This window comes from Erigeron canadensis, chromosome 1 (assembly GCF_010389155.1).
Source record: "Erigeron canadensis isolate Cc75 chromosome 1, C_canadensis_v1, whole genome shotgun sequence".
NCBI classification, from domain to species: Eukaryota; Viridiplantae; Streptophyta; class Magnoliopsida; order Asterales; family Asteraceae; genus Erigeron; species Erigeron canadensis.
In genome coordinates, this window is record NC_057761.1 from 38,952,417 (window position 1) to 38,964,600 (window position 12,184).

General features: G+C 32.8%; 2 protein-coding genes across 2 annotated transcripts; one reads left to right on the forward strand and one right to left on the reverse strand.

The window, feature by feature from the left end:
- Positions 1–1,125: 1,125 nt before the first annotated feature.
- LOC122610382 (amino acid transporter AVT6A-like) lies at positions 1,126–3,421 on the reverse strand. Its single transcript, XM_043783377.1, has 5 exons — positions 2,857–3,421; positions 2,369–2,521; positions 2,057–2,260; positions 1,508–1,976; positions 1,126–1,424 (listed from the first exon to the last, which is right to left on the reverse strand). The coding sequence occupies exons 1-5, from the start codon at positions 3,320–3,322 to the stop codon at positions 1,286–1,288; spliced, it is 1,431 nt and encodes a 476-aa protein (XP_043639312.1). The 5' UTR covers positions 3,323–3,421; the 3' UTR covers positions 1,126–1,285.
- Positions 3,422–7,932: 4,511 nt separating this feature from the next.
- LOC122585616 (putative U-box domain-containing protein 42) lies at positions 7,933–11,700 on the forward strand. Its single transcript, XM_043757738.1, has 4 exons — positions 7,933–8,178; positions 8,527–9,528; positions 9,613–9,922; positions 10,000–11,700. Exons 1-4 carry the CDS (start codon positions 8,125–8,127, stop codon positions 11,577–11,579), a joined length of 2,946 nt encoding a protein of 981 aa, XP_043613673.1. The 5' UTR covers positions 7,933–8,124; the 3' UTR covers positions 11,580–11,700.
- The last annotated feature ends 484 nt before the right edge of the window (positions 11,701–12,184 follow it).

The following is a 12,184-nucleotide window of genomic DNA, read 5'->3' on the forward strand; positions in this document are numbered from 1 at the left end:
CCATATGTTTTCAATATAGTTGTCTACCTGTTATTCAGAAAACAAAAGAAATGGTAAAACTGTTATGGTATATTCAAGAAGTCAACTTTTTTTTGCTAGTTTTTAAAACAAGGTTGTGACGGGTTAGGAAACCCAACCCATGTATTAAGGGGGTGTTTGGTAGGAGAGAATGAGAAAGAGAGAAAAGGAATGAGAATCATTTCCCTTGTTTGTTGAGGAATGGAAAAGATTGGTCAATGTAGCATTCTCTTTCCCTACTTTTAATTCCTCACAAAAAGTAAAGAATGGAGTAGAATGGAATCAAAGAAGCAACTTTCATAAACTTTCCTCATGTTTCCGACTAAAAGCCTGCTTTTCAAGAAGTCGTTATAGCTTTCACTATAATCATTAATTTTTACAAATCTTTTTTTTTTTTTTGCAAAATTTAACCAAACTAAAGCTTTATACTCCGTCGTCGATGATTTCCTTCTTTCAAGTATCTCTATTTCTTCATTTATTTTATTTAGTAAGTTTATTTGATATATATATATATATATGTGTGTGTGTGTTATATATATATATATGTGTTTTGATTTGAACTTTCAATCTCGCTAGATCTGGAATTTGTTTATTTCAATGTTTTTCTTTTTATGTTTTATTAATATTTAATTTACTTTTTTGTGCTAATTTTTGTGAAACCATATAAACTAATATTGGGTATCTAGTATAATCAAATGAATGCTTTAGATAAAACCTGTTTGTTGTATTTATTCATTTATTCTTCAAGTGATACAAGTAGCAAAATGGAGATTCATTCTCCTTCATATATCTCATGTCAATTCTTTGTTGGCTTCAAACAAGAGAATGGGTTTCATTCTTTTTAGCCTATTCTCTTTCTCTCTATTTCTATTCACTAGTATCATTCTACAAATGTCTCATTTGTGTTAACCTATATATGACCCGTTTAGTAAACATGTTAGCACTCATCCATAGCCATCTAAATTTGAGCAGGATTTTTTTTCTTGTTTTGTTTTGGGGGGGGGGGTCGTCGCCGTAATAAGAAGATTGCGATGGCTAGCCGACTTAAATGAACTTTGATAAGAATCTAATACTCATCTCATTGTACACGGGTGTAAGCTTTCAGTCTGACAACAATATCATAGTACGACAATATTATTACAAATTCTCCTTTCAAATGAGTTCTTATACACTTCCACATACACCATCAAACACAATCATTTTATACAAAATTTGGCTCGGTTTGACCAAAGAAACCCGAGTTGATTTGTCTCGTGCCATCACAAAATCAAGCACGCGTAGAAGGGTTTTTTTTGAATAAGGCATATGCATCACTATATATAGCCACAACATTTGCAAACACAGCCAAACCAATCATCAAAACAGCCAACATTTTATCGCTTTTCGTTGCAATCCCATGAACATCCCTAACAAACACACAAAAACAGACCAATTAAACATATATTCAACCACAGGGTACACTAATCTGTAAAGAATAATGGCTACAAACCTTATAGCAATAGAAGCAGGAAAAATGAACCCAATGCAAACAGCAGCAGTTGCTCCTGTAAACTGGAAAGCATCCCAGGCACTTGGGACAAAATTAGCACCCAAGTATATAACCGAAAGAAGACCTACACTAACAATAGCAAACCGCTTGTTGTCTAATTCCAAAGGCAGCCCGGATGATTCAAAGAACAGGCCGTCTGTGTTAAGACGTAGAGCATAAAATACAAGAGGGAAAACTAGCATAAGATGCAGGGCGTAGCTGACACGAACTATGTCATTGAGTTGAACACTAAAAGGAACACCCAAATCAGAATCAAAGTTTGACAATATATCACCCATCGTAGAGTCACCAAAGAGTACAAAACCAAAGAAACTAACCATTATGTACACAAATGTACATAAAACCAATGAAATCTGTACAATTGGTTCAATAAGTGAAGGGTTTTCAAGCTCGTTGCGAATAGTATGCACTGCCCATGAAATAAAAAGTTAAGCTATTAACTATCAAGAAACTAACTAAATTTATGTATAATTTGGTACTTAGGCATACCGTTAAAATGGCATATATAAGCAGTCACAAGAACAGGGACTGCAGTGAATAGGTTCCAAACAGAGTTAATATCTGTAACATCTGGAAGTAATCTTGGCATTGGGAGACTACCATCTACGATCTTATAGATGGCGATTCCTGCAGTGATTATAAGGAAAACTACAGCTAGTGCGACGGCTAAACTGGATGTAACGCTTAGTGAATCTGCAAATCATCATATTGGCAAATCTATCATCTAACTAAAAATGATGCAATTATAAGAGACTGATTGATATGCGTGTGTTTAAGAAGTAAAAATAACGTGCTACATACCCATACGCTTGAGGGATGCTAACGGAACAAACACACCAAGTGTTGTGACTAGAAGCACAAAGACTCTACCAGTCCACCAGTGTGGTCCAAACCAGCCTTCCAATAGACCAGGGTGGTGCACCCCATTTGAAGTTGATCCCGCAACTACATCACCTAAAAATCCCAACTCCAAAAAACACAAATCCAACCATCAAAAAAATCCAAACATTGAATAATTACGCACATCAACTTTTTGGGCCAAAAATGTACCATTTGAGCAAAATGTGAAATTTATATGTTAAGATTATCAAAATGGAACATGTATATAGTAATTTATAAAATCAAATTGATACGCATACTGGTGACATATAATACTTTAATATTCAAATAACATTTATTCTAACTCTCTATTAAAATAAAATAAAGTGACATATCTATACATATCCAAAAAAATTAAAAAGAATACAGTAACTAAAAAACTAAAAAAGAAAAGAAGTAAACTAACTTACCAATAATAATCATATAGATAACAAGAACACCAATATTATTAACCACCACACAACCTTGCAACACTTTTTTTCCAACATCACCAAATGCATCCCCCATCAACCCACCATAAGATTCTGCACCTCCTTGTTTGCTATACTTCAACAATATCCTAACCGTTGATTCCGATAATATCGCAACAAGTACAATCACAACTATACCGACACCTAGTCCCAACACTTTCATAGTAGCCGGTAACGCCATGATACCGGCCCCTATGATCGTTGTCGAAAGGTTCATAACCGCACCCGACATCGATGCATTGTTGAACTCATTATTATTATGGCCACCTTTTTTGTAATTCTTTGAAACTAAAGGGGTTTTTTCGTTAACTGAAACTGATACATGGGTGCTGTCTTTCTTTTTGTGTTTATTTCTTGATGATGTGTTTTTGTGTTGTTTCTTAGTTTCTGCTGCTAAGATTGTCATGGTTTCTTTTTGTTTGAAATAAATGTACAAAACGTTTTTGGGCTAGCTTGTTATATGGTTGGTGAAATGTAGGAAAGGATTGAAGTGCGTGTCGGAATCGAAAACAAATCTATGATAAAATAATTATTAATAAAAAATAATCTCTATATATATTTTTGAAAAAAAATTAAAAAACACAAGAGAATGAATGAATGAATTATTGGATGTGCATAGTCAGCATTCTTATCGAAGAGTGGGCCATTGGTACACACGAGAAAAGTCGTTTTAGAGACGTGAATGGTCAGCAAATGTTATTCTTTTGGATAATGATACATATACCTAATTCATATGCTTAAAAATATGTCTATTTCATATATCACATGACACGTTTTTCATTAATTCTCTTTCATTATCTCTATCTTTGATCTTGCCACATGGTTTGATCTCCTTTTTAAGTCTATCTTTAAGCATACAAATTAGTCTCATTAATCATTTTCCTATTCTTTTTATTACTCGAATTATTATGATTATGATATAATAAAATAATTGAAGATAGATTTTTTGTAGGAAAAGTTTTCTGTAATGAAGCGGAAACTTTATTTACTTATTACTCACATTGTAAAAGTCGTATTTTCTTTTTTTTTTCATTTTTAAGTTGTAGGATTTTTTTAATTGCGTTTATTTATCACAAAATAAGTGTTTATTTTTAGCATGTAAACTTAAAACTTTTTTACAAAATTTATATTCCTAAAGAGTTGTGTATAATATAAAAAGAATATCACCATCTTCTAGAACGAAAAGAAAAAGAGAGATGGTAAAGTAACTAGAAAAAGACAACTACAACAAATTCATACAAATCCACATATTTACAACGTATTACTATGTCATTAATGGCGAGGGTGGGGCGCTCTTCTATTGGTCTCGTTTGTATCTTGCGTTTTTTTTAGATTTTGTCATATCAGATTCCGTTAAGGTTATTTTTTGTTCGGTTTTTCTTGGTTTCCTAAATATTTTTTTTTGCTTTTGTGTTTTCTTTCTATTGGTCTACCTATACTCCGCGTTTTTTCGGATTTTGCTATATCGGATCCCGTTAAGGTTATTTTTCTTTCGATTTTTGTTGGTTTATTACATAGTTTTTTTGCTTTTGTGTTTTCTTTCTATTGGTTCATCGTATACCCCCCATCACTATTTAGATTTTGTCATTTTGGATCCCGTTTGGGGTTTTTTCTTGGTGTTCATCATAGTTTTTTGGCTTTTGTGTTCTGAATTAATATATTGAAAACTTTTACACAAAATTTAATTTTTCCTTTGTTATTTCTATTTTTGTTAAGGTTATTTATCTTTTGGTTTTTTGATACCTTTTTTTTGCTTATATGATCTCTTTTATTGGTTCATCATATACCCCACATCACTATTTAGATTCTGACATTACGGATCCCATTTTGAGTTTTTTCTTTCGTTTTTTTTTGGCATGGTTATCAATAGTCACCATGCTTATTAAAACTTGACACGTCGCATCGGCTATAAAGTGACACATCGCACGTTTCATATAGTTTGGATTTTGCCACATTGCATCCTGTTCGGATTTTGTCACGTCTTTTTCTTTTTTAGTTTTGTTTTTCCTTTTCGGATTTTTTTTTTACGGGTTACTTCTTTTGTTTTTTCCACACTTTTTAATTGTCATTCAACCTTATTGTGATACACCCCGTACCACTACTTGCATTTTGCTATATCGCATCCACCTGATATCTGAATTAATATATTAAATTATTAATATTTTTGTCATATCACATCCCGTTCAGGTTTCTACTACGGGTTACATTTTGTTTTCTTGCATACTTTTAAAACAAACATATTAATGACAAAATTATTTCTATTAAACTGTCGAAAGTTCAAGACATATATACTAAAATAACGAACCGTTTCAACAAATGAATTGAAACCCCGCAACCAAAATTTTCTAGTAGTATATTAAAGACAACTACAATTGATATGGTTCATCGTATTCCTGATTTTCTATGTTTACCACAAACATGCTACAGTACAAATACAATAATGATTATGATCATAATTTTTTCTCGATAACACTTGGTGAGTTGAATAAAGTAATTATTATTTTATTATACAGGTAAAGAGAAGAAGAAGCTAGGTACGGCGTCGAGTTTCGTCCTATTGTCAATTTCTCAAAGCAACTATATATTTTAGCTGTTGCGAGTCGCTACAACAGATGATAGGGCCTACTAATGCTAAAACTAATATTAATTAGTTTTTTCTTATGACTAGTCATATACTCATATATTAGAATAAGAGTATATTAGAATATCACTAAAGTCAAAATAAATAAATATTTTTTGGCTTTTTCTGTACAACAAAAATCAGAGATATATATTTGATAAATGAAATAATAAACAAAAGATTGAGCTAAATCACCTGGATTTAGGTGTAACTTAACTTGTAAATGGCATGGGTTCAAGTCCTCCACCCTCATTTTTTAGTTTTTTTTTTTTTTTAACTTTTTACATTTTACATTTTTAATTATCTATATTTTACATATATAACCCTGACTTTTTACATTTTACTTGCATTTTGCTACATTTGTATCCGATTGACTTGTGGACTTCTATATTGATGTTTTTGCCGTATCATATCCTGTTCGAGTTTCTACTACATGTTTACTTTTTGGTTTATTGCGAATTTTTAAATAAACACATTTATGAAATATTGATTTTTAATCAAGCGATTGAAGATTTAACCCAAATATACTAAAATAACGTAGCCATTGTAACAAGACAATTGAGGTCCCGCAACGCGGGGTCCGAAACTTTCTGGTTCATACTTCATACTTATTTTAGAAACAGGTTTAAATGATTTTTTTTTTTTTTTTTATAATAAATTTTTTGTTGGTAAATGGGGACAAACTTGAATGTATTCTCCGCTTCTTCGAGGTGATGTGCTATAGGTTGATTTTATTTGACTTTAACAAGGTCAGATCATAGACTGAATAGTACGAGTAGTAAATGTGGCTTAGCCATGAAAAATCTGGATTGGAGCTTTTATATTTCTGTAATTTAAATGATATTTCGTAAATATTAACAAATTTAACTATGTTAAACCCATGATCTTAGCATATTTTATATTATCTTATGTTTCTATTTTTAAGATTTGATATATCTATATTTAGTTATACATTCCCAATATAACCCTAGCTTACATCGTAATTAATACCTATCTTATCTGGTACAACTTTCTGTTTATTTAATTAACTCATTTTTTTTTTTAAGTATATATATAACTTGTATTTTTTATACTTTGGTTATATATAAAACTTCAAAACATATCTTACCAAAAAAAAATAATAATAATAAATTAATTAAAGTACACATAAAATAACTTTTTTAAAATACACGTAAAATAATTTTTTCATTAATTTTTTTTTCTATTCTAAAAAATTATGATTATTTGACGTTTGAAAAATATAATGAGACTGTTTCCTGTAAATCTGGGTAGGCAATTTTGGTTAGCAAGCAGGTTCCAGGATTAATTAACAAAAGTCCTAAAAAAAGACATGGTGGATCGGTGGGAGGAAAATTAAAAATATAACTTACAAGGTAGGCCTAGCCATATCCCAACTTACAATTTTAAGCCCATAATTGAACCAAATTGTCCAATTGATTAAGCCCAAAAGATAACAAGTCACATAGAAAAAAATATGGAGTATAACTCCAGCTCCAAAATTTACCGAAAACACCTTGTGGTCATGTTTCCGAACCTCCTTGTATTGTACGAGGATGATATAATATCTAGTCAAACTTAGTACAATTTCTAGTCTTTTCTTTAGCGTCCAACACCCGGTTACCCGTTGTTAGTCGAGTACACTTTCAAGTCTAACTTGCATTTCTATGCATTTATAACCTTACTTGACTAACAACGCTTCAATATACAATTTATTATTATATATTAGAAATTTATACTAGCTTTCTAACATAATTACTACATTTGAATGATGGCCATATATGAAACTCTAGTTGGTGAGAAATGAAATGGATTTAATTCAATGGAAAAGGTTCATCTGCCAAGTCATGTAGATATATAGGATTAAAATTATTGTGTTTTTTTTACCTACCCACATATGGTGTTTGATTCAAGGTGCATAGCCAGGAAGGGTCAATCTTTGGCTAATAACAATCTTTTTCGTTCGAGTTATTTGTTAAAATCAAGGGCTCGATTTTCTCCATGTAGATCAGGAGGTATCCTTTGTAGAGCTTTTTTACAAAACATGTTTTTTCCATGGATGTTACTTTCATCAGTTCATGTCAATAATAAATTACATGTATATATAATGATCATACCATAATTAGTAATTGATGTCCATAACGACATTATACTTGTAAACATGAATGAAAAGTTGAAAAGCTATGAAGAGCTTGTGCACCCAAAGTCAGCATATGTCACTTGACAAAAAACATAAATAGTCAATCTTCTGGGACTTTCAAATTTATGGCATTACTCAGTGATGTGTATGGATAAATAATAAAGAACCACAAATTGACCCATTCAATATGCAGCAAGTTTTACTGGTTCAATCTATACCCAAAACTGGTGAAGGATCACACTCACATGACATCAGAAACTTATATTTATTTATAGTTATATATAGTATACATCAACTTCAAGCATAGTGTTGTGGTTAATAAAACATATTACAGGTGACTAACGCAGCTCTATGGTCGTTATGACCATGTTTATGATCGTCTTTAAGTTACATAAGTTTCAACACAAAGTTACAAAATTCGACAGGCGGTGGTGCTCAGAAGTTTCTGCATATGAAGAAAGAAAACACTATGTCGAGTAGTAGCAGCTCTGATTGGTTTTCTTCGGTATGATTCTTTCGTTCCTGCCTCTATTTTTATATCGTATTCATCCATTTTCTAACAATATTTTCACTTAGAGCCACAAAAAGATAAATATTTTGATCAACTTACAATATTTGTTTTATAGTACTAGTATTTCATTTGTAGGTAAATGATTCTTCATCACATATAGGCTAGTTGACCACCATATGTTTTCTTGATCACGACTAATTAATAGTGACACTACTAAAAAGTAAAAACTGCATGTAACAAAACTGTAATTAATTCGTTGATAAGAAGTAGGGCCTGTCGATATAACTTTTATAGTGAGCTAACTAAGGATGTATTTCTCCTTTTTTGATTAATTTGTTTAAGGTCAACAAGATGTCAGATACCACTGATGTGAAGTCCTTGCTACTGGTTATTTCAGAGATCATGAAACTATCAACTGTGACAGAAAACGATAACTTCATCACAATAGGATGCTATTTTTACCGTGTTTTTTCAGTCATCGTGGAATTGGAATCGTCGGAAAATAAACCAAAAAATGCAGCAGAGATTTTACTGGCACTCTCAGAATGCATATACATAGCAAAACACCTACTGTCAAACTGCAACAAAAATTTAGAAGTCGAACGCATCACAAATCAGCTTGAAAGGGTAGTCAAACACATGGGTGAAGTACTAAACTCGATGAGATCATCATCAGGGCGCTATTTCCATTATGCCGTTCAGTCCATAGTACAAGACATCAATGGGTTTTGTTTTGAAACCAGTGGCATTCATTATGATCATAAGGAGAACGATCTTTACACGATTAATGATTTTGAAAGCTCCACAGATGATGAATCAGAAACACCCCTTGTGATGAGTTTTCCAGATTTGGGTTCATATACAGAACCATTATATGAAACCTTCTTTTGTCCATTGACAAATAAGATTATGGAGGATCCGGTCACAATAGAAACAGGTGTCACATACGAAAGGGTTGCAATAACAAACTGGTTCAAGAAGTTTAGCAATCCTGCTGATATCATTTGCCCGAAGACAGGCATGAAGATAACAAATCAAGTTTTCAACAGAAATATCGCTCTGTTGGAAACGATCAAGCATTGGGAGGAAAGAAATGAACAAGCAAGTATAAAGGCTGCAGTATCAGCTCTGTCTTTAACCAGTAATAAGCCCATGATTCGTGAGGCACTGCACAATTTGCAAAATTTATGCAGAAAAAGGCAGTATAATGTGGTGGAGATACGTACAATCGGTGTCATACCACTTCTTGGAGAAATATTGAAGCATCAAGATAAAGATTTGATTTTTGAAACTCTTGAATTACTAAGACAGTTGACTGAGAATGATGATGAAAACGAAGGAAAGGTATATTTTTATCTCAAATTTTGAACTTGTTAATAGACTGTTTAACTGTATAAGATTTGAAGAAAAACTTTATCTGTTTTGCAGGAAATGATTGTCAGGAAAGTGGACTTATATGAAATTATACGAATTTTATCGAGTAAAGATGAATGCATTTGGCGTTCGGCTTTGCTTCTTCTAGTTGAGCTTTCAAAAAGTAAGGTTTTTTGTGATCAAATTGGTTCTGTTAGTGGTGGAGTTCTGATGCTGGTTACTCTAAAGTACAAACAATCGAATAATGAATTTTTGGTAGAAAAAGTCGATTATATCTTGAAAAACTTAGAGAGATCGCCAGATAACATCAAGATCATGGCAGAAAATGGATATTGGCAGCCTCTATTGCATCACTTTCTTGAAGGTATAAACTATTAAGACAAAACTTTAATTGGTAACACAATTTGTAAAAATGATCTCATAATACATTAAATCAAACAGGTAATGAAGATATGAAGATGGAGATGGCAGATTACATTGGAGAAATTTTTCTTGGAAATGATCATGAGATTAAAAACTATGTCGCAGAGACGGCTTCACCTGCCTTGCTTCAAATGGTGTTTCATGGAAACTCTCTGGCAAGAAATGTCGCATTTACAGCATTGAAGCAAATCTCATCTCACCACGAAAATGGAAAGATTCTTGTGAAAACGGGGGCCATTGGTAAAATGCTCAATGAAGTGTTCAAACGAACGATCTACGATGAACCAATGAATTCAAAGGCAGAAGCTGCAGGTATACTTGCAAACATACTTGAATCAGGATCTGTTGAGTTAAATGACCTCCAAGTTGATCACAAGATGTCCTTGGATTACATTATATACAACATTGTCAAAAGGGTTGGGAATTCAATGCCAGATGAGATGAACATAAACTTTGTGAGAATCCTTTTATGCCTCATGAAATTCCTGAAAACATCTACGATTATCGTATCGGTGGTAAAAGAGAATGATGCCTGTGCAAACATTATCGAGCTTTTGAACAACCCAAATGAGGAACTACAGGTGGTTTCGATCATGTTTTCTATAGCTCTTTCACCGTTTCTTGGCCAAATATTGGCAGATAAACTATGCAAAACTAGAGGCCAACCTCAAGCATTGCTAAAAGAGCTTCCGGAAATGACACCACCAACTGAAAAACAAGCAGTTTCTGTCAATTTCCTGGCCAAACTTCCCCATGAAAATATTTCACTTAATTTAGCTCTATATCATACAGTTCCTTTAATTCTGAAAAAGATCGATCAAATTCAGAGGTCTGGCATGAGAATGAGCAAATATGGAATTGTTTATCTGGAAGGACTTGTGGGTATTCTTGTTCGGTTCACTGCAACACTCTACGAAAACCACTTTTTGATTCTAGCAAAGAACTTCACTTTCACAAATGTGTTCACCGAATTGCTTATGAACACATTTAGCGACGAAATTCAGAAGCTCTCGGCAAAAGGGTTAGAAAATTTGTCATTAAAAACAGTTATTTTATCCAAACCCGCACCAATTAAAAAAATAAAGAAACTCAGGGTCAGAAAGTTCTTATATTTGCTAAAGTGTTTCTCATTTGATTCAAGAGATCTTGAAGTCATACCACTATGCCAACTTCATAAAGGAGTATGCTCTTCTCAAGAGACCTTTTGTTTGCTTGAAGCAAAAGCAGTCAAAAAGCTGTTGACTTGCTTTGAACATAAGAATATTGAAGTGGTGGAGGCTGCATTATCGGCAATATGCACGTTGTTAGATGAAAGAGTCGATTTGGGCACAAGTGTGAGTATTTTGATCCAAGAAAAGGCCATACAGCATGTTCTGAATGTGGTGAAAGAGCATAAAGATGAATCTTTGAGGCGAAAAACATTCTGGATGTTAGATAAGTTGCTTAAGGAAGGTGATGATAATTCGAACTCAGAAATATCACAAGACAGATTCTTGCGTGCGACATTAATCAACGTTTTGCATTACGGTAATGGTGACACCAGGTTGATGGCTGAGAAAATCTTGAGGCACTTGAATAATATGCCTAAGTTTGAGTAATACTAGCAAGTATGCAGTTTTATATACTTTGTACATAGTATACAGCAGCAGATTAGTTTCTAAGTCTGATAATCATATAAACTATATTGGATTATCTATATGAATACACATTTTTAATTTCTCCAAGTAAATAAGCAATATTGTTCGCTGGCACACAATAGCTTGTGATAGCCTGTTACAGATCAATTTCTAAAACCAACAAAGTCATTCTTTCGATTTCATGAAGTAACAAGCAGAGTGCAGAAACTGTCAGCATCCTACCTTCTAGTGCCGGCCATCTAAACACAGATATGTGTTAAAATTTATAATATTTTGTCTAATTGGCCGGCAGCATAAACCAAACAGGCATTGGGAGTTTTGGCTTGTCACACAAAATTTAGATTCCATTATCGGTGTATACTATTGATAATATTAGCCTGATGACCAACATCAAGAATTACAACATACCTAATGAGTACATAATACTTGCCAAGTGGTTTTGAGATGGAATATAAAATGGAAAAGCTACTTCAATCAAATAGATGCAGGCACATCTACAATATAATATGTAGAGGGTTTTAACTAGTCAAGCTTGACGTATTCAACAAAGAAACGTATGGTTTATT

Coding starts and splice junctions, on each gene's coding strand:
- LOC122585616 (XM_043757738.1), top strand. CDS start 8,125: ATGAAGAAAGAAAACACTATGTCGAGTAGTAGCAGCTCTGATTGGTTT. Junction 8,179..8,526: donor GCTCTGATTGGTTTTCTTCG/GTATGATTCTTT, acceptor AATTTGTTTAAG/GTCAACAAGATGTCAGATAC. Junction 9,529..9,612: donor ATGATGAAAACGAAGGAAAG/GTATATTTTTAT, acceptor TCTGTTTTGCAG/GAAATGATTGTCAGGAAAGT.
- LOC122610382 (XM_043783377.1), bottom strand. CDS start 3,322: ATGACAATCTTAGCAGCAGAAACTAAGAAACAACACAAAAACACATCA. Junction 2,261..2,368: donor AGCATCCCTCAAGCGTATGG/GTATGTAGCACG, acceptor GATGATTTGCAG/ATTCACTAAGCGTTACATCC. Junction 1,425..1,507: donor CCTGCTTCTATTGCTATAAG/GTTTGTAGCCAT, acceptor TGTGTTTGTTAG/GGATGTTCATGGGATTGCAA.